This window comes from Rhinolophus ferrumequinum, chromosome 9, assembly GCF_004115265.2.
Source record: "Rhinolophus ferrumequinum isolate MPI-CBG mRhiFer1 chromosome 9, mRhiFer1_v1.p, whole genome shotgun sequence".
Taxonomy (NCBI): Eukaryota; Metazoa; Chordata; class Mammalia; order Chiroptera; family Rhinolophidae; genus Rhinolophus; species Rhinolophus ferrumequinum.
In genome coordinates this window covers 39193833-39216126 of record NC_046292.1, presented here as the reverse complement: position 1 = coordinate 39216126, position 22294 = coordinate 39193833, and the positions used below count along the sequence as shown (strand labels likewise).

Here is a 22294-nt window from a genome sequence, read left to right as displayed (position 1 = left end):
TCTGTTTCCCTGGAAACATGATAAAGATAGTATGTCAACTATGTTGCTAGGCAACATTGCTTATGGTAAAAATGACCCAATTGGTAAATTGCATCTGGGGTGGGAGGAACTATAAATTAACTACAAGAGCCAATGGGGACAGCGTAGCATTGAGTTTCATGGGGTACAGTGACTCTTGTGACTGGTTTTGTCCCTGTGGGGACCCTGGAGGCAAAGTCTATAGAGTTATTTATTGTAAGAGATACCAGTTCCTGTGAGGTCTGAGCCATTTAAGCCAGGGCGACTCCTGCTCTTTTCACCTGGGAGTCCCAAGAGACCAACTCTTGGACCCAAGGCCACAACTAGAGTGAGGAAAGTAAAGCATCTAGTGTACAAAATTTAAGGAGGCCCTCACTCTAGGGCTCATGCAAGTGGCATCTGAGAGCGAGGGCCTCCTTAAATTTTGTTCCAGCTCTGTCTAGCTGGCTTCATGGGCTGCTTCAAGGACTCTTGGAAAAGAGAAAACTCTGATACTGCCCTGTCCTATATTCTGAGCAACACTGATGTCATGTGTGATCCCAGCTGCTTTGTGAGTCTGAATATTTAGTGGCTCCAAAAAGAAAATCCCCTGGTGGGGAGTGCAGCCAGAAAGAGTTAAATTCTTACAGGAGGGAGTAAGAGGATATGTCACCCTGGCCCTCACCATCCCCACTGATCTTGGCTTCTATGAATGACACCAACTCTCCTTATTAGAAGCACACCCCATTTGCACAGCTCTCCACAATTCTTTTACATTCATTCTCAACCAACCATCTTAAGATGTGAATCGCACATCTTGCCTTGTTTTATTCATTCAAAGGAATGAGAGTTTCCCTGGGCTGGGAGACTGGAGTAGTCGGACTGGTCTCTCCTGCCCAGTCACTGTCTGCTCATCAGATCACCAGCTCCCTAAAGGCTGAGAACATGGTACGTCCTCCTGCATAGGCGCAGGTCCTGGCAGGCGCTCAGAACAGCTGACTGCATTACTTGTCATGACCACCCACCTGGGATGGGAACACAGGAATGATATCCTCTTTTTGCCTATGGGGGAAAACTGAAGCCCAGAGAGAGAAAGCAGGCTACTCAAAACCACACAGCAGCTGAAGGCAGAGTTAGGACTGTCCCTCAGGCCTCCTTTCTATGGCATCATTAAAGAGCTCTGGGCTTGGAGTTGGTCTGATCTGAGTTTAGGCCCTTGTTCTGCTGCTTGCTCAGTGGGTGCCTAGGGCAAGAAAAGTCCCCTGACCCTCAGTTTCCTCATCTGTAGAATGGGGTTCTCATACCCCATGCAGAGCACTGACACCTAGCAGTGCTCGGGAAGTGCTTAATGGTTGTCATAAGCACCACAGATCATGGAAAAGGAGCCATTCGGGAGGGAAGGGGCTCCTCTGGGCAGAAGGAAGGAGTTACAGCCTAGGGTGGGGGTTGCTTCAACCCTCTGAGATGTAGTAGCTGACAGTAGCTGACAACCCCCTTACTTGGTACCTGTCCAATGGGAGGGGACACATGAGCAGGGCCACGACGACCTCGGTCATGAAGGAGCTAGCCAGGAGAGAGACGGGCAGCAGGGCCACTTCCCGGGCCCGTGGCTCCTGGATGTGTCTCAACTGCACATAGATGGCCTGCATGATTTCTGGGATCTGGGGCACAGGGGGTGGCCATGAACAGGCAGAGGGCCCAGGGAAAGCCAAGGGAGGTGTGGGGGCAGGGAGATGGGAAGAGGAAGGGAGGGGTGATAAGATAGAGTAACGGGAGAGGCGGGAGAGGCGAGGTGGGTGAACAGGAGAGGAATGGGGAGGGGGGCAGAGCGCCTGCTCCTTCCCTGGAGACAAGCCATTCTGTCCTCCCCGCCCTGCCTCACCCCACACCAGAGTGGAATGTTCTCTTGGTGGCTGTTAAGTGAGTTCTTTCTCACCTGAAAGTTGGAAGCTCCTGAAATTCAGCCCCAACCACCCGTACCCTGCTCAAGGGAGGAGCAGACGCTGTGGGGTCTCCCAGCCCATCCCGTGCCCCTAGGGACCTTACCACCTCCAGTGCCTTGTGGCGATACCACTCCAGTACTGAGCTGAGTGTGATCTCCGAGGCCAGCTGCATCATCTCTCCTGAGTCCTTCCCCTGAGCCTCTGAGCCACCTTTCAGCCCTTCCAGGGCTGCTAGCAACAGGTCCTTTACCTGCTGGGGCCCTAGGAAGTCTCCAAATTCCTGAAACAAAGGCACAGAGATACTAACACATATGGGCAGACCCCAAGTAAGCCATACACAGATGCACCAAGACTGCCAGACACACACAGAGTTCAGCACAGAAGGCCCACAAACTCTGGGGAAGAGCCACAAAACCAGGGGTGACATAGCCTCTGTCCCCAGAGCTGGGTGACATGTCCCACAGGCCGTGGCACAGACCAGAAGGGTTGGGGACACTCAGGATGGCCCGTATGGTCGGGGAAGGCCTCCTGTGTAGGGGACTTGGGCCTGGGAAGGTGGAAGGGGAGGAGAAGGCATTGGTGCTGTCCTTCTTCCCCATCCCCAGGGAGGCCCAGGGCTGATGGGCAGCAAGCAGTCACCGCGATCACACGCAGAATGTTCTGGCATGGGCTGACAGGGTTGTAGGGCCCCAGGAAACGCTTGTTGGTCTCATACAGCTCCTTCTTGTTGGTCTCTTCCTTATCTCTGGCTCCTGCAAGAAGAGTACCTTCTCAATGAAGTGCCTGACCACAATTTTTTTTTGAAAAACACAACTTTTTGTTAAACATAGATGAAGGACATGTATAAATCATAGGTAACCAGCTTCATAAATTTTCACATAATGAACATATCCATGTAGCTGGCACCCAGATCAGGAAACAGAACATGATCAGCACCCTAGAAATCCCTCTTGTGCCCCTTTTCAATCCACTCTCTCCCTCCCCCACCCAGGGTAACCACTATTCTGACTTCTCAGTCCACAGATTAGATTTCCTTGCTGTTGGACTTCTATAAAGGGACTCATAGAGTATGTCATCTTTTGTGTCTGGCTTTCATTCAGCATCATGTGAATGAGACTCACTGATGCTGTCGCAAGTAGCATTGTTTCATTCATTCTCAGTTCTGCATAATTGTCCATGGTAGGAATATACTACAATGTATGTACCTGTTCTACTTCTGACAGACATTTGGGTGGTTTCCAGCTATTACGTATGTGGTGCTATGAACATTCTAGTATATCTAGTCCATTCTACTAGCCTTTTGGTGAATATATGTACACATTTGTTAGGTGAATAGTTAGGAGAGGAATTGCTGTGTCCTAGGGTAGGCATAGGTTCAGCTTCAGGGGATGCTAACAAACAGTTTTCTACTGGGGGGACCCATCGTGCTCCCACCAGCAGTGTATGAGAGTTCCAGCGGCCTCACACGTCACTAGCGCATAGCAATGTGTGTGTGTTTCATTTTTGCCATTCTGGTGTTTGCATGTCAATACCTCTTTTAAATTGCAGTCCTCTACCCCTGGCATTCCCAATCCCCCTTTTCTGTTTTGTTTTGTTTTTTTCTTTAGGACTTATCATTATCTGACTTACTATATGAATTACTTGCTTCTTTTATTCAACAAGTTCATTTATCCATTAGCTTAAAACAGAATGACAGCACAATCACGTGTAAAAGCTAAAGACACAATGCTGGTAGCCCGCACATCACTTAAAGAGAGGCCTGAGCCAGGCTCTGAAAGATCTTTCCCAGAAACAAAGGTAGTAGCACCAAAAAGGTAAGCATGACAGGGAGGATTATTTAGTTAATTAATTTTGTATTGATTTTTTTTCACTGCTATATCCCAGTGCCTAGAATAATACCTGGCACATGATGACTCTGTATTTCCTGTTGCAAAAAAATACATTTCAGGTGCATTTCCTGAGCCCTTAGTGTGGTCTGGCCTGGGTCCTACCTGAATCCCCCACAGTATGCAAGACATGGGCATAAGAAAGGTCCATCAAGGTGGAGTGACCACATGGAGCAAGTTTTCTGTAAAGGGAAAGAGCTTGAGACCCAGAATCAGGCAGACCCAGAGTCAAATAGTAGCTTTGCCACTTCCTATAATCAGGGAACCTGGACAGACCCCTTCACTCCTGGAAAGTCTAACAGAGTGGGTTTGGCCTAAGTTGGCCCAATAAAATGCAGGATACGCAGGTAAATGTGAATTTCAGATAAACAAATAATTTTTAGTGAAAGTATGTCTCAAATATACTCACAATTATTCATTGTTTATCTGAACTTTACATTTAACTGGGTGTCCTATGTTTTTATTTGCTTAATCTAGCAATAGCAATTTGGTCTCTACTATCCTTGCTTCTGAGGATGATAATTAACATGGCTTGTATCACCTTCACCCATCACACAGAAGGTCTGAGTGGTTCCTCAGCAGCAGGGGAAATTGCCCAGGGTCCAAATCTTTGCACCAAATACGAGGTCAAGAAAAGCAGAGATACCACATAGATCCCAAAAGGCTGAAACTAGTGAGATGATCCTTGTAGCGATGGGAAAAAGAGAACTCTATTTGTATTTGACAAATGCCTATAATGTGTGTCACTGAGCTGATCTCTTTACATATATGATCTCATTTAATCTTTCAAAAAGTTTGTGAGTTATATCCTACGATACCCTTTTCTACAGATGAGGAAATCTAGGCCTGGACAGAGAAGTACTTGCCTGAGGTCACACAGCCAGGTTTTGTATCTAGGCCACCCTGCTTCCAGAGCCATGGAAGTTTAAACAACATGCCAAGTCCCTTGGTTTGGGGCAGAGTTGGAACTATGGAAAAAAAGAAGGAAGCAACAACTCATCCTGTGCACCTCTGCGTACAGTGCCAGCTGGGTACTCGTGTCAACCCATACCACGTCGCTGGCTCCCGGAAGCTGAATCCTGGCTTGTTCTCCCACCTATAGGCTTCAGCCACTCCAGATTCTAAGGTAAGATCTGTTCTTTCTTCATTCACTCAATAAACATTCACTGAGCATCTACCATGTGTCAGGCCCAGGGCTAAACTTTGGGGAGATAGTGGTGAACAAAGACACAGCCTTTCCCTGCTCTCAAATGGGGTTGTAGTCTAGTGGGGAAGAAAGACCAGGAAATAAGATATTAGAGCTATTATGCCTGGGTGTACATGGTGCTGTGGGAATGTGAAAATGAGAGTCACAGATTAAACTTGGAAGGATGAAGAAAGGCTTAGATAGGACTGCTTAAATCAAAATTTGTTTGACCCTTTTGCCTCTTTATCCTTCACCCCTTGTTCACAAGATGAGTCTATTGCTCTGTCTTCCTTTTTCTCTCTTAAGCTTTCATGGAGTGGGTGCTGCCTACTCCTCCCCAAATTTATGCTTGTTTCAAGGTGCTGCTGCCTCTCTTTCTGGGAAAGATCTTTCAGAGCCTGGCTTAGGCTTCTCTTTAAGTGCTGTGTTTGCTACCAGCATTGTGTCTTTAGCTTTTATACATGATTGTGCTGTCATTCTGTTTTAAGCTAATGGATCAATGGACTTGTTTACAATGTGATATTTTCTATTAAATTCAATATTTTTTTAAAAAACTGGGTTTGTTTGTAGCCTTTGTCCCTTGGTCCTGTGGAGACTAAGTCTTCGCACCAGTTTCTGCAGACCCCATCAGACTCTGTGTTGGTCTCCTGCATCTCCCACCAGTGCCTTGTAGCTAAGGCCGCAGTCAATCCCCAGGCTGAGGGCCTGCTCAGAAGCCTTGCTTCAGAGGCATTCCCAAGGGCTTACGTTTTTGGAGCTCCAGGATGGTGTAGAGGATGATGATGCCATCCAGAGCCTCCCGGCCTATCTCCTCATCAGGATCCCCGATGCGAAGGATGAGCCTCCCCAGCAGAAGCCCCAGTGCAGGGAATCCCGAGGACATCTGTTTGTGTTGTAATCTTAGGAATTGAGTCTTATAGGTTCAATAATGCTATACAGTAAAGAGTGAACAAAGCTGAAAAGTCTGTCCCTGATAGCAGAGCCCTGTGAGGATGGCAAGGGCCACCTGGGAATCTGTGGATGATGCACAGGCACACTCAGAGCTGGGAAGATTCTCCTTAGGAGTGTCCCCCTGCCCCCAGGGGGTCACTCACAAAGAAAGGCAGGGTCAGAAGTGTGTGGTTCAACACAGAGACATTGCTCTTCACAGCCCGTGCTCGCTCATGGGCCTTTCCAGAGTTCATCCAGGGCCCCAGGGGCTGTGAGGACAAGGGCAAGACTCAAGGCTACAGGCTGGTTACCAGCCTCTGCTGCCTGGGTGGGCAGGCCAGCCTTCACCAATCAGCAGAAAGCTTCTGGGGAGGGTATAAAGGCAACTCCCCACAGCCCTCTTCTTCTTGGAGCATAGGGAGACATGGGATCCAGAAGCTGAGACTAGGATTAAAAGACCAGAGTGAGGACAAAGGTCAATGAGGAGAGAGGTGAAAGATGGAGAGTCATGAGGAGAAAAGAGAAAGATGGGACAAGAATGAAGAGAGCAAAGATATGGGGTAGCTTTAGTAGGAGGATGCGGGTGGGAAGAGAGTAAAGGGGCAGGAGTCTAGGGCAGAGCCTGTAAAGACAGGGAGGCAGAACACTGGCACAAAATGATGTCCTGAAGTCAAACCACTCCTTCTGGGTTCCAACCTCCCTACCAGCCCCTCCTGAGCCATTCTTCGTTCCCCTCCACCCTTCCTCTCCTCCCTGCCCCCACACCTCCAAAATGCTCTTCAGCCCAGCAGGAGTGGGGTCCTCAACAAAGAGGGCGTTGAGCAGTGTCTGCAGGGCGTCCAAGGTCCGATGGTAAAGTGTCTGTGGACGGGAGGAGGACCAAGCCACTAGGGAGCTTCTGGAGCAGACCCAGCCCCAGGCAACCTCTCGTATGGGTCAGGCGAGGGGGGCACAATTGGACCCAGGAGAGCAGCTTTTTGGTCCCTGCTCTGAGACTAACAACGTGTGACTTTGGACAAATTAATTCCCCTCCACGGGTTACAGTTTTCTTATCAACAAATTGGTAATTTTTCTTCCTGCACTTCCTACTTTACAGGGAGAGGAAGCAGAGACCCAGCATTTACTGAGAATCTACCATGGGCCAGGTGAGTACCTGGTGAAAACCACATCACTTCGTCTTCAAGTGTTTTTGTGTTTTAACAAATGATGAGACACTTGTCCAAGGTCACACAACAAGGAAATTTCAAGTCATGAGCAACATATGAGAGGATGGGTGGGAAAATGCTCTAGAACTGTAAGAGCTAGATAAACTTTTATCAATCTCTGGGGAAGTGCTCTGATTCTTTTTTAAATTGCTACTCCTGGACCCAAATAGATTTTTCAATTTGCCCCTTCAGGGAGCCATCTCTCCCCTGCCCAGCTTTCTCCTCCCTCCTTCAAACCACAGCCAGGTATTGTCTTATGAAGGTGCAGACATTGCACGCATACATGGCTGAGCTTGAGTCACTCTGGGAAGATCCTCTCTCCCCTGCCTCCTCTCCTCCTGCAAGCTCCCCACATCTGTCTCCCAGGTTGTCATTGTCCAGGCATCCTAAGTCTGTGCACACGAGGGTTACACCACAACCACCAAGCGAGCCTCACAGGCCAACTACCTCCTCCTTCCCGCCCATCTGCAGCCCACCGCTGTGCATCACTGACCTCTGCTGGCTAGGCCTGGTACTACAAGAGGCCTGTTCTCTCTTCCCACCCAGCAAGGACCGGCCCCCCAATCTTTCCCTCCAGTGCACCACCTCCAGGACCCAGAACCCTCATGCTGCAGTGATCGGCCCCTCACCACTTTCTAGCCTTACTTCCCAGCACTCTTGCCTGACCCTCTAGGCTCCAGCCACACTGCCTCCTGGTCATCCGTGCGGTCACCACGTTCTCTCTGCTCTCAGGCCTCTACAAGCTGTTCTCTCTGCCTGGCGTGCTCTTCCTTCTGCCCGCCCCACTCCCTTCAGCCAATTAGTTCTTCTTTAACCTCTCAGCTTCAGCCCCGTGATCCGTGACCCCCACCTAGGCCAGATGTCCCCGTTCCAGGCTTTTTATAGCACCAAGTACTTCTTGCTTATGTTTACCACGATGGTCCTTTTGTATTAACTGTATGATTCTTTCATAATGTCTATCTCCCGCCTGCCATTTGCCCCTACTGTATCTCCCCCCTGTACCTCTGGAGTAGGCCCCCAGTTAATATTTGATGAATGAAAGGATGAATGGACGTGGCTCACCCTGAGGTGAAACCCTTCACCCTTAACCTCCCCCACCGACCCTACATCCCGCACGAAGGGTCACTTCTGCCCCTTCCTCCTACGACAACCCTGCAGAGGTTTAAAGATGCTCACGTGAGTGAGCCCTTTAAGGTTCTGCTCCTCCGGGTCTCAGCCCCGTTTTGCTTCCTTGCAGGCCGGTCCTCAGGCGGCTGCCGCCTCTGGGCAGCCAACATCCGCCCACATCCCCTCACAGGGCAGGGCCCAGAAGTGGTCAAAGCATTCCAGATGAGGAATCGATCCTTTTTCTGAAGATTCATTCATTCCCCAAATATGTATCGAAGGCCTACTCAGGCCAAGAGAGGTGAGGTGAATTGCCCAAGGCCCCGCAGCTTGAGTAGGAGGGTGAAGTTCCTTATCTACCCCCTGGAACACCCTTTCTCTCCTTGTTAGGAGTCCACAAATTTGCATCCCTCTGAAGACCCTGGACAACCCCAAAGACCCTCTGGGGAGGGCCCTGCTCACCTGTATGGTCTCAGCTTTGGCCTCATCTTTCTCCTGCATGGCCTGCACAGGAGGCAGGGAGAACACACTCTTCACACACGTGTTCACCAGCTCTGACCTTTCCCGCACACCCAGGGCTGGGCAGGTGTGACTAGGGAAGAGACAGAACGCAAAGGTATGGAGTGAGGGAGGTAGTCCTGCAGCTAGAGGCCGGAGCTAAGGATGGAGGGCTGGGATGAAGGCTCCTGGAGATGGGATCAGGACTCAGCCTGAGATTCAGATCCACAAAGTACCAGAGGAGGTGAGGGGAGAGGAGGAGGGAAGTGAGTGTGGAAGGCAGACCACCCAGGCAGGGACGGGGCAAGGGGAGAGGAAAAGGCACAGGAGTGGGGTGGAGGTACAGCAAAGAGGACCCAGAAGAGACAGGCAGAGCCCATGAGAAGAAGGAAGGGGATGAGGATAGGGAAGGGGCTGTGGAGACCTCAGCTTTGTCAAGGTCTCCATGGCTTGCTGGCGGACGGAGCTGGAGAGAGAATCCAGTGGCTCTTCCTGGATCTGCCTCTGCACAGGGGACCGCAGAGGGGCCAGTGAGGGGTGGAGGCCGCTGCAGACCACCAGGGCCAGGGCCACCCCTCCTCACCGGGAGCAGGCTGCAGAAACCCCTCAGCCTGGGCAGAACACCCCCACCTCTAAGACCTGCCCGGCCTCGACTGGGAGGAGCCAGCTCACCGCTCAATCCTATCCTGAGCGGTCAGGTCAAGGCCACCAAAAAGACCCCACGCCCTAACTGGCTGCACCCCACATGTGGAGCTTAGTGACAACTGTTTCCACAGCCTCGTGGTGGGGAGGTGTATTTCAACCATGGACTGGCCTGAAGCAAAAACACTATGAAAGGCCCTTGAGAGAGATCCTGTTGAATTCCTTTAAAAATGTTCTCCTAATTACTACTCACTTTTGATCTAGCACCTACACACAATAGGTGCTCAATTAATGTAATGTTAGTTAAATGAAGGTACCAAGGGCAAATGTAAATATAATTTTGGACAATTCAGTGGTTATCCTTGTCCACCCCATTCTGGTGGATAACTGAGAAGTGACTATTTAGCAAAATGATATGGAAACTCTCAGAAGTACCCCACCAGAAGGAATTTCCAGTATTAAATAATAATAACTCCTCCCAGGTGCATAATGCTTCACCATAAACTAACCATTGGGTTGTGTCCTCCCAACAAGCAGTGACACAGGTACTATTATCACAGGCATTTCCACTATGAGAAGAGTGAGGCTCAGAGAAGGGAAATGACCTGCCCAAGCGCCCTCTGGAGGGCAGTTAGAGGTGGAGCTGAGACTCATCCCCGTGTCCTGCCTCCTCATCTGTCCTCTTTCCACCTCATCAGTGGGTGGACTAAGGACTTCTGCCGCTTCCCCACCCCAATGCCACTGATCTGCATGTGGTCCTGTACCATCATCTCCTTCACCATGGTCTTCTTCTCTCCTTCCATTTCCAGCAAATCCTTGCTCTTCTGGAGGGTGATGACATTTTTGACCTTGGGGGCAACAGAAGGCAAAGCCATGAGTAAGAACCCAGCTTTCTAGGGCTGTCCCTACAGGCCCATCAGCCACCTGCCATCTGCAAGCAAGCCAGCCTGCTCCTCCCCAGCTGCCAGCACCCCACCCCTGCAACCCTCAGGAGAAATGAGAAACCACAACGGGAACTTGAGGGTGGAAGTGCAGGGTGAGATTTGAGAAGGTCGCAGCAGGGGGATGGATACTCCTGCAGGCCAGCATTTGGAGGAGGACAGATATCAGGGACTGCGAAACACTTCCCCTTCTCCAGTCAATGAAGGCAGAAGAGGCAGCAGTTGAGGGGACAGAAAGGGTCCCAACACCTCAAGCTGAAACCTCACCATTAGTAATACCTCTTAAGGGCCTTCTAGCATCTACCTTTCTTAAGGGCACATCCTGGTCAAATTAAGGCATTGTGCTACCTGAGAGTGAAGACATTAACCGATGTCCAATTAATCTATTCATTCTCCTTATCTTATGGCAAAGTGAGGAAAAAGGTGAAATAAATGTTTAAAAACCAAACTTCATATAGTAAAGAGAGCAAAACAAGGTAATCTGATGGAAAGTGTGGTGGATTAAAGATGCCGTAAGTCCTTTCCCACTCCTCCTATCAAGAGGACAGATGGCCCCTTGAATCTGTGCTCATCTCACCACTTTCTTGGACCCATAGAACGCTGTAGAAGTGATGCTAGGCCAGTTCCTGGCCTAACCCTTAAAGGAACTGGCAGCTTTTCCCCCTCTGGAACCCAGCTGCCATGGAATGATGATACCATGTAGAGAGAGACCCTGAAAGATGAGGGTCATCTTGGATGTGCCAGCCGTTCCTCCCCCAGCGATCTCAGGCCACAGCTGCAAAGCGGAAGAACTACCTGACTGAGCCCAGTGAAATTTCAGAATCATAAGAAATTGGGCCCTTCTCATTCTTCCTGCCCCAGTAGCTAGAGAGAACTTTTAAACCACTAATTTTGGGGGTGGTTTGTTAAACAGCAATTGATAACGTCTACTGCAAAAGTGATGAGAGAGGGATGGTTAATTTAGGTCAGGGAAGGCTTCTCAGAGGAGATAATTTTCGGGCCGAGCCTGAATAACAAGAAAGAGGTAGTCATGTGAAGAACTAGAGAGAGGGTCTGCCTGTCTCCCACTAGAATGTCACTTCATTGTTGTATCTCTAGTGCCTGAAACAGTACCTAGCACACAGTAGGGACTCAATAAAATTGGTTGAGAGGTTGCAATAATAAACCTCTTTTGTACAGGGACCATGATCAGTGCTATGCACACATTATCTAACATAGGCTTCACTTCAACTTTATTACACCCATCTTACAGAAGCGAAGAACCTTTCTGGCAAAAGATACAGCAAGTGCAAAGGCCCTGAGGTAAGAATGAGGTTGGCATGTGTGAGAAAGAGAAAAAGGCCAGTGTGGCAAGAACAGGTGGACAGCTAGAAAAATGCCATAGGATGAGGACAGATGCCCCCAAAATGCAAGACCTCTTCTTAGACCTGTCACCCTCTCCCCATCCTGCATTGCCCCAGGGACTAGAGCTCGCCTCTGAGCAGCCTGAGGACAGGGCCTTTCTCCATGCATCCTAGCCTGGGAAGATTCCCTGCCTCCAGACTCTGTCCACCAACCTGTGTTGCCCACACTCCATGTGCCACACTCATGTCCACCAGCCTGTCTAGTCTGCCCTCACTGGCCCTCACCAATTTTATTGAGTCCCTACTGTGTGCTAGGTACTGTTTCACCAAGTTCTGCTGAGGCTGGCTTTCTCTGGCCTCCCGAGGCCTGCTGCATGGCCAAGACCTGGGTCAGAACTGTGTCCTGAAACAGGCCTTTTCCAGCCTTTCTATCCCCTTTAGAGACCCTCTCACAATTCAGTCAGCTATTTAAAAAACGTATTGAGCACCTATGATGTGCCAGGCTGTGCTCTGGATGTTGGGAATATAGCTGTGAATAAGACAGACAAAATCCCTGATTTGTGGGGGAATATATGATAGTGGGAGAGACTAACAAGAAATAAGATGAATAAGTAAAGCATAGTGTGCCTCAGAAGGCTATGAGCACTATGGAGAAAGAAAGAGTCAGGCAGAGAAACGGAATGCTGGGGTTAGGGCTGGGGAGTAGGGGAGGAGGTGGGGCGATCGCATCCTAGGAAGTCAGCAGGAGTTTGGGCAGGAAGCATACCAGAGTCATTTTGTTGCCATCCTCTCTCTTCCCTGGCAGGTTCACCAGGCACGAGGCCACTTCATCAAAGGCTCCTGCATGTCATAGTTTCAATGAGGAGAGAAGAGGGAGGATAAAGATATGGTACACCTAGTGCCATAGTCCCGTCTCTCCTCCCCAAATAGGCCCCTCCAATCCTTACTCCTCCAGCAGCCAGACTGAGCTCCCCTCCCGAAAGCCCTTCAGTGGGAACCCCATTTCACTGAGCATAAAGCCGGCATCTTTGCCAGTGCTTTGAACGACCTGCCAGGTCAGTCTCCCCTGACCCATCACCAGCCTTGTCTCCCGCTGCTCTCCCCTCTCTCACCATGCTCTGGCCACACTGACCTCCTTCAGAGCCTTTGCACAGGCAGTTTCCTCTGCCTGGGCCAATCCACTGCCACAAGCCCTTGCTCAAGTCTGGCTCCCCTCCTTCAGGTCTCAGCTTGCCTGTCACTCCTCAGAGAGGTCTCCCCTGACCTTCAGGCTAATGGAGGGCCCACTGTGGTCCTCTCTGGCACCATTTTATTCTTTTCTTTCAACTGTTATCACAATTTATAATTAAACTCTTATTTGTGATAGTAGATATCTGCTGTTTTGTTAGCCCCAGATTTCCTCATCTTTTGGTGAAAGAGCTTCTGTCTTCCCCATGGGTTACCCATTCCATGTAGCTGAATTCTGAAGCCCCAGCCATCACCCCTCTTCAAATAGGGGTGGGCCTGGAACCAAGCTTGGCCAATAAGACAGTCCCATGCCCCCAGCCACAGTAATTAGTCCAGGGATGGGCTCTTGGCTGAGCTGAGCCAATATAGCTCTTTATCTAAGAGAGCATGCCTCTTTCCTCCTGAGGACCTATGACAGCATAGAATGTCAGGGCCATCGTGGCCACCAGAGGCTTGGAGCTAATAGGGAGAAGCAGAGACACCCCAATAGTAGTAATACAGCTAGCAACAAGATCTTGGTTTCTAAGTACCATTCTCCACTAAAACGGACAAGGCGCCTTGGAGAAATGGCTGATTCTAGCACTTGGGCAGGGAAAATACAGAATGAGCCTGAGACATCTTATACCGGAAAACAAGGATGAGGATACGTGAAAAAGACACAAAAGCTTGCTCAAAGGGAAGTCCACTAGTCAAATTGGGGAAAGTCTGAGTATCACAATACTCAATAATGGTAGCAACAGATGATATAGCCCATTACATAAACTAGGAAACTACACAAGTCTATACTAATATAAATAAGTAAATGATCAAATTAAGTTTGATACGTAATGGGATATTTACATAGTTTCAAAGTACCTCCCCACATAATATTTATTACAAAGGGGTAAATAGTGACTTTACAGTAGAGAACCTTGGCAGCAACCATCTTACTCGAGTGATCGAAGTGAATATCACCATTAATGGAACAAATCAAAACAATACGCCACCAGATAGGATGCAATGAGAAGAAGCCAGCATCACTTCTGTTCAATTCTTACCAAAGATGTACGATATGAAAGTGATCATGAGGAAACATCAGACAAACCCAAACTTAAGCACAACATACAAAAGAGCTGGACTGTAATCTTCAAATGTATCAAGGACATGAAAGTCAAGAAAAGGCTGAGGACTGAGGAAACAAAACAGACTAGATAAAAAAAAAGTGTCATGGCTGGCCCGGTGGCTCAGGCGGTTGGAGCTCCATGCTCCTAACTCCGAAGGCTGCCAGTTCGATTCCCACATGGGCCAGTGGGCTCTCAACCACAAGGTTGCCGGTTCAACTCCTTGAGTCCCACAAGGGATGGTGGGCAGCACCCCCTGCAACCAAGATTGAACACAGCACCTTGAGCTGAGCTGCCACTGAGCTCCTGGATGGCTCAGTTGGTTGCAGTGCGTCCTCTCAACCAGAAGGTTGCCGGTTCGACTCCCGCAAGGGATGGTGGGCTGTGCCCCCTGCAACTAGCAACGACAACTGGACCTGGAGCTGAGCTGCGCCCTCCACAACTAAGACTGAAAGGACAACAACTTGAAGCTGAACGACACCCTCCACAACTAAGATTGAAAGGACAACAACTTGACTTGGGAAAAAAGGCCTGAAAGTACACACTGTTCCCCAATAAAGTCCTGTTCCCCTTCCCCAATAAAATCTAAAAAAAAAAAAAAAAAAAAAAAATTTAAAAACCTGTGTGTCAACGGAGACTATCAAGAGAATAAAAAGCAACTCACAGAATGGGAGAAAATATTTGCAAATAATATATCCAATAATGGATTAATATACAAAATATATAAAGAACTCCTACAACTCAACAATAAACAAAAAACAAATTCAAAAATGGGCAAAGGATTTGAATGGATAGTTCTCCAAAGAAGATACACAAATGGCCAACAGCACATGAAAAGATGCTCAACATCATTAGTCATTAGGGAAACGCAAATCAAAACCACAAAGAGACATCACTTCACACCCTTCAGAATGGCTATTATAAAAAAAAAAAAAGAAAAAGTTAATGGAAAATAACAAGTGTTATTTTCAATTGTGACGATGTAGAGAAATTGGAACCCTTGTACATTGCTGGCAGGAATGTAAAATGGTGCAGGTGCTATAGAAAACACTTTGGTGGTTCCTCAAAAAGCTAAACATAGAATTACCATATGACCTAACAATTCCATTCCTAGGTATATATCTAAAGGAATTAAAAGCAAGGATTCAGATACTTGTACACTGATGTTTATAATAGCATTATTGACCAAAAGCCAAAAAGTGGAAACAACCCAAGTGTCCATTTATGAATAAATGGATAAATAAAATGTGTACATACATACATTGGAATACTATTCAACCATGAAAGGGAAAGAAGTACTGATACATGCTACAACATGAATGAACATTATGCTCAGTGAAATAAATCAGACAGAAAAGGATAAATAGTGTATGATTCTACTTACATGAGGTACCTGAGTAAGTAGATTCATAGAGACAGAAAGTAAATTAGAGCTTTCCAGGGACTGGGGAGAGAGGAATGGAAGTTATTGCTTTATAGCTAGAGTTTCTGTTTGGGATGATGAAAAGTTTTAGAAATAGTGGTAATGGTTATAAAATATTGTGTGTGACTAAAGGCACTGAATTATACACTTAAAATGGTCAAAGTGGAAAATTTTATGTTACATATAGTCTATCACAATGTTTAAAAAGTTAATAATGTAACATCAAAAACCATTGAACTGCACACTTTAAATGGGTGAGTTGTAAGTTATGTGAATTATATCACGATGGTAAATGGACATCCACATGTAAAATAATGAAGTTGGAACCCAATTTCATATCATATACAAAAATCAACTCAAAATGGACCAAAGACCTGAATGTAAGAATTTAAATTATAAAACTCTTAGGAGGAATATAGACATAAATCTTCATGATTTTGTATTAAGTAATGATTTCTTAAATATGACATCATAAACACAAACAATGAAAGAAAAAATTGATAAATTGGACATCAACAAAATTAAAAACGTTTGTGTTTCAAAGGACACCATTAAAAATGTGAAAAGGCAACCCACAGGTTAGGAGAAAATATTAACAAATCACATATTTGATAAGAGACTTATATAGCGAATATATAAACTTATAACTCCATAATAAAAAGACATGTAACCCAATATTTTAAATGGGCAAAGGATTTGAATTCACATTTCTCCAAAGATATATAAGAGGTGGATAAGCATATGAAAAGTCATTCAACATCATTAGCCATCGGGGAAACACAAATCGAAACCACAATGAAATACTTCACACCTACTAGAATGGTTATAATAAAAAAGAAAGACAATAACAAGTGTTGGTGAGGATGTGGAGAAATTGGAACCCTTGTTCACTGCTGGTAGGTGTGTAAAATAGTTCAGCCACTTTGGAAAACAGGCTAGCAGTTCCTTAAATGATTAAACATAGGGTTACCATACGACCTAGCCATTCTACTCCTAGGTATACACAAAAGAGAAATGAAAACATATCTATACAAAAATTTTTACATGAATGTACATAGTAGCATTATTCAAAATAGCCAAGGTAGAAACAACCCAAGTGTACATGAACTGATGAAAAAACAAAATGTGGCATATCCATACAGTAGAATATTATTATTCAGCCATAAAAAAAAGTAAAGTACATGATACATGCTACAACATGAATGAACCTTGAAAACATTATGCTAAGTGAAAGAAGCCAATCACAAATGACCACACATAGTATGATTCCATATATATATGAAATGTCCAAAATAGACGACTCTATACAGACAGAAAATATATTAGTGGATGCTTTGGGCTGGGGGTGGGGGGGTGGGTTGAGTGTGACATCTAAGAGGTTTGGGGTTTCTTTTAGGGGTGATGAGAATGTTCTAAAGTTGATTGTGGTGATGGTTGCACAACTCTGCATATATTTTAAAACCATTAAATTGTACACTTACAGTGGGTAAATTGTATGGTATGAAAGTTAGATATAAATAAGGCTGTTTTTAAAAAAGATCAACTTGCAAAAACCAAGTTCCTCTATGTTATCAGCATCATCAATACAAAATAGTAATTGTACTCAAAAATAAGATATGATTCGTAATAGTAATAAAAAACTATAAAGCACCTAGGAATTAACCTATCAAACATGTAATAGACCTTTATGGAGAATTTTTTTAATTCCAGTAAAAGCTTTATCCTATATGCAAAGGAAAACTTTAATAGATGGATAAATTAATAACATGCCAATAAAAATGCCAGCAAGATTTTTTGAGAACCTAGACAAACGTATTTTAAAATGTATATGGAAGATTGAGGGTTTACTAATAGCCTTCAAGGCATGGTTTGGATGATGAGGTCCTCAGAATAATTTTGAAAAGCACTTTTAAGAGGGATTCTTACCCTACCAGATATGAATACATATTTGCAAAGCCATCGTAATTTTTGTAATTGCAATATGGTATTGGTCTATGAACAAACAAAAACACTTGGAGATATAAATAATTGAGATAAGATCTTCACATCAAAAACTGATGGGAGATTAATTTACAAAACTGCTGCATATTGGAAGCGAGTGCAGATTCCAGATAAGACCCCAAGGCTTCGCTCAGGTGGAGACCGCAAACACTCAATAGAGGTGAGCTGGGCCTAGAGCCTGCCTGCTCCACTGGTCAAACTTTGACCTGAAAAGCCAGGTCTGAAATTTATCAAGAAAGAAAGAGGCATACATTTTTGCAAGAAAGATATAGTTGGTTGACTTTCAATGTGGACATAATAAAAGTATCATGGAGATATTACAGCGAAGGAAATGGACGCTCAGAGAGATTTAAGTTGCTCATCCCAACGTGCACCGCCAGCCGAGGTGAAGCACTGGGCCTCTCGTGTATAATGAATGCACTGCACGTTGTGCACTGAATGTCGTTCCCTTCCTCTCACCTCACCTCTCCCCTTCCTGCCCTATCCATGTGAATGCAGAGTTTTTCCAGGACAGTGCCCTCTCTGAGGCTGTCGCCCTTGCCGTACTAACCCTCAGCGAGACTTTGGAAATCGCTGGTATCCTTCTCTGTGTTGTTGCAAGCAGGGAACCCCAGCGAGAACTGGCCCATCTCAGCACCAGCCATCTCACTCCAGCTCTGCGAATTCTCCTCCAGGGGCACGGTGTGGATGGTGTTGTCCTCAGAATAATCCTGCTGGCTGCTCAGTGACAGGGTGGAGGTGTCGCTGAAGATGAGGCTAGAGCCCAGGCTCAGAGTCTCATTGGAGCCCAGGATCAGGGTCATGCATGAGGGTGGAGAAAGCATGGAGTCAGGTTCACAGGTGCTGGAGTGCCGGCTAATACCATCATTGGACACAGGAACTAGGGTCAAACATGAGGCCTGAGTGGCAGTCATATTCAAATCAGACCTGGCAGTGCCATCTGAAGTCACATTGATGGTTCCCTTGGAACTCGTGTTCCAAACTGCACCAAAGGCTCCTTTCGAAACAGACCTAGAAATGTTATGTGAAATCAAAGTGATGGTTTCACTGGTGTTTGGGATTAAGGTCCCACAAGAACCTGGAGCCACATTCAGGTCCAGCTTGGAGATGGTTTTTAAGTCTGCACTGAGCAGCTGATTGGAGTTGGAATCCAGAGAAGAGTTTGAGGCTGAAATAAGGGGTGTTTTTGAGTCTGGCCTGGAGATACAGTGGCCAAGAACTAGGGCTTCTCTTGAAGAGGACCTTATAAGTGGGTTTGGTTCAGGTCTGGAAGGATTGGAGTTGCTCTGACCCAAATCAAAAACATTGCTTGAGTGGGAGTTGAAGGCCTCTTTAGAATTCAGCCCAGAGTGGTTCCCCAAGCTCAGACCGTGGGCCTCGGTCGAGCCAGGGCTTGGAATGAGGTTTGAAGCTGGACATAGGGTCCCCTGTGAGTTAGGCTTTGAGATGTGATTCGACTCCAGACTCAGGGCTTCACCAGAGGGGGAAGCGGAGATCTGGAGGGAGGCTGGAGCCACAGCCCTACTGTCTTCAGGTCTGGGGGTGATATCAGACACTAGGCCAGGGCCCTCCTCAGAGACAGTATTCAGTATTGGATTAAGGTCTGGAACAAGAGCCAAGCCAGGACTCAGGGGTGGATTTAAAGTAGGAATAAGGTTCATTTCTGGGTTGGGTGCAGAGATGGTGCCAGAGCCTATACTTGGTGCTTCAGTGGAGGTGAGACTAGGTGTCATCTTTGGGTCTTCACAGAGGACCAGACTAGCCCTTGGACTCAGAGCCATGTCTGGTCTGGAGGTCTCTCAATGACACTGCCCGCTTCTCTCCAGTATCCGACTGTTGAGCTCCCTGCTGTGCTCCTAAGAGAGTAAAAAAGCAAATTCAGTCATGTCTCATGTATTAAAACCTTTCCATGGTTCCCCACTATCTTTAAGATGAAGCCCTTGTGTAACTTACAAGGTCCTCCATGACCACGCCCAGCCTGCCTTTCTAGCCCCATCCTACATGGCAAAATATTCATCACACTTCATTCCAATGACTCATTTAGTGGTCTAGCACCTGCTAGAGATGAGCTCCACACTGGCAAGAACATAAATATGAATAATAAAATGGCAATCACTATGTATCTATCAATAATTACTTTAAATATAAATGAATTAAATGCTCCAATCAAAAGACGATAGGGTAGCTGAATGCATAAGAACACAAGATCCATACATATGCTGTCTACAAGAGACCCACTTCGGATCAAAAGACACACACAGACTCAGAGTAAAGAGATAGAAAAGATATTTCATGCGAATGGAAACAACAAAAAGCTGGAGTAGCAATACTTACATCAAACAAAGTCTATAAGAAGAGATAAAGAGGGACATTACATAATGATAAAGGGATCAATCCAATAATAGGATATAACCCTTGCAAACATTTATGCACCCAACATAGGAACACCTAAATATATAAAGGAAATATTGACTGACTAAAGGGAGAGATCAACAGAAACACAACTATAACAGGGGACTTTAACACCCCATTGGCACCAATGGACAGATCTTCCAGACAGAAAATCAACAAGAAAACTGTGACCTTAAATGACACACTAGACCAGATGAATTTAATTGATATTTTTAAAGCATTTCACCCCAAAGCAGCAGAATATGCATTCTTTGCAAGTGCACATGGAACATTTTTCAAGATAGACCATATGTTAGGCCACAAAACAAGTCTCAATAAATTTAAGAAGATTGAAATCATATCAAGCATCTTCTCTGACCACAATGGTATGAAACTACAAATCAATTACAAGAAAAAACTAAAAAATACACAAACACATAGAGGCTAAATAACATGCCACTAAGTAGTAAATTGTTCAACAACGAGATCAAGGAAAAAAACCAAAAGTACCTTGAGACAAATGAAAATGAAAACACAATGACCCAAAATCTACAGGACACAGTGAAAGCATCCTAAAAAGAAAATTCATAGCAATAAAGGCCTACCTCAAGAAACAAGAAAAATCTCAAATAAACAATCTTAATTTACATTTTAAATAACTAGAAAAAGAATTGCAAACAAAGCCCAAAGTGAGTAGAAGGAAGGAAATAATAAAGATCAGAGTGGAAATAAATGAAATAGAGTCTTAAAAAAAAAATACAAAGATCAATGAAACCAAGAGCTGGTTCTTTGAAAAGATTAAAAAAAAAAAATTGATAAACCTTTAACCAGACTTATGAAGAATAAAAGAGAGAGGACCCAAATAAATAAAACCAGAAGTGAAAGAGAAGTGACAATTGACACACCACAGAAATACAAAGAATCATAAGAAAATATTATGAACGATTATATGCCAATAAATTGGTCAACCTGGAAGAAATGGATAAATTCCTAGAAATATACAGTCTTTCAAAACTGAATCAAAAAGAAACAAAAAATCTGAACCGATCAATTACTACTAACAAAATTGAACCAGTAATAGAAAAAAACTCCCAACAAATGAAAGTCCTGGACCGGATGGCTTCACAGGTGAATTTTACCAAACATTCAAAGAAGAATTAACACCTATTCTCCTCAAACTATTTCAAAAAATTCAAGAGGAGGGAAAGCCTCTAAGCTCGTTTTACAAGGCCAGCATTACCCTGATTCCAAAACCAAATGAAAACATTTTTTAAAAAGAAAACTATAGGCTAATATTCCTGATGAACATAGATGCAAAAATTCTTAACAAAATATTAGCAAACTGAATTCAGCAATACATTAAAAAGATCATACACCATGATCAAGTTGAATTTACTCCTGGGATGCAAGGTTGGTTCAATACCTACAAATCAATTAATGTAATACACCACATAAACAAAATGAAAGATAAAAATCATATAATCATATCAATAGGTGCAGAAAAAGTGTTTTACAAAATCCAGCATCCATCGATAATAAAACTCTCAGTAAAGTGGGAATAGAGGAAATATACCTCAACATAATAAAGGCTATAAATGACAAACCCTCAGCTGACATCATACTCAATGGGAAAAAACTGAAAGTGTTTCCCTTGAGATCAGGAACAAGACAAAGATGGCCACTTTCACCACTTTTATTCAACATAGTATTGGAAGTCCTAGTCACAGCAATCAGACAAGAAAAAGAAATAAGAGCATCCAAATTTGAAAAGAAGAAGTAAAATTGTCATTATTTGCAGATGACTTAATACTATATATATCAAAAACCCTAAAGATTCCACCAAAAAAAAAAAAACTATTAAAACTGATAAATGAATTCAGTAAAGTAGCAGGATAAAAAATTAATATTCAGAAATTCATTCTTTTTTTTAAGTTTTTTATTATTAAAGTTTATTGGGGTGACAATTGTTAGTAAAGTTACATAGATTTCAGGTGTACAATTCTGTATTACATCATCTATAAATCACACTGTGTGTTCACAACCCAGAGTCAGTTCTCCTTCCATCACCATATATTTGATCCCCTTTACCCTCCTCTACCACCCTTCTTCCCCCTTCCCCTCTGATAACCACTAAACTATTGTCTGTGTCAATGAGTTTTTGTTTCTCATTTGTTTGTCTTCTTCTTTTGTTGTTTTTGGTTTACATACCAGATATCAGTGAAATCATATGGTTCTGTGCTTTTTCTGTCTGACTTATTTTGCTTAGCATTATCTCAAGATCCATCCATGTTGTCACAAATGGTCCTGTTTCATCTTTTCTTACCATCGAATAGTATTCCATTGTGTATATATACCACGACTTCTTTATCCGTTCATCTATCAAAGGACATTTGGTTGTTTCCTTGTCTTGGCCACCATAAACAAAGCTGCAATGAACATTGGAGCACACTAGTCTTTATGGATAAATGTTTTCAGAT

At 45.0% G+C, this 22294-nt stretch overlaps 1 protein-coding gene across 2 annotated transcripts in view; it reads right to left on the bottom strand.

Annotated features, from left to right (window-relative positions):
- The window catches only part of MROH7 (maestro heat like repeat family member 7), a 60363-nt gene that overhangs the window by 22931 nt on the left and 15138 nt on the right, over nucleotides 1–22294 (bottom strand). The window contains exons 1-11 of one of the 2 annotated variants that reach the window (XM_033115049.1): nucleotides 17977–19207; nucleotides 12442–12515; nucleotides 10156–10239; nucleotides 9174–9253; nucleotides 8714–8843; nucleotides 6708–6803; nucleotides 6107–6211; nucleotides 5760–5895; nucleotides 2580–2692; nucleotides 2044–2220; nucleotides 1504–1658 (exon numbers count right to left, since the gene is read on the bottom strand). In XM_033115049.1, the coding sequence (XP_032970940.1) occupies nucleotides 1504–1658; nucleotides 2044–2220; nucleotides 2580–2692; nucleotides 5760–5895; nucleotides 6107–6211; nucleotides 6708–6803; nucleotides 8714–8843; nucleotides 9174–9253; nucleotides 10156–10239; nucleotides 12442–12515; nucleotides 17977–19207 (2381 nt within the window). Of the gene's footprint in view, nucleotides 1–1503; nucleotides 1659–2043; nucleotides 2221–2579; nucleotides 2693–5759; nucleotides 5896–6106; nucleotides 6212–6707; nucleotides 6804–8713; nucleotides 8844–9173; nucleotides 9254–10155; nucleotides 10240–12441; nucleotides 12516–17976; nucleotides 19208–22294 lie in introns of those variants that run through there. The other variant, XM_033115050.1, reaches the window with a different exon arrangement.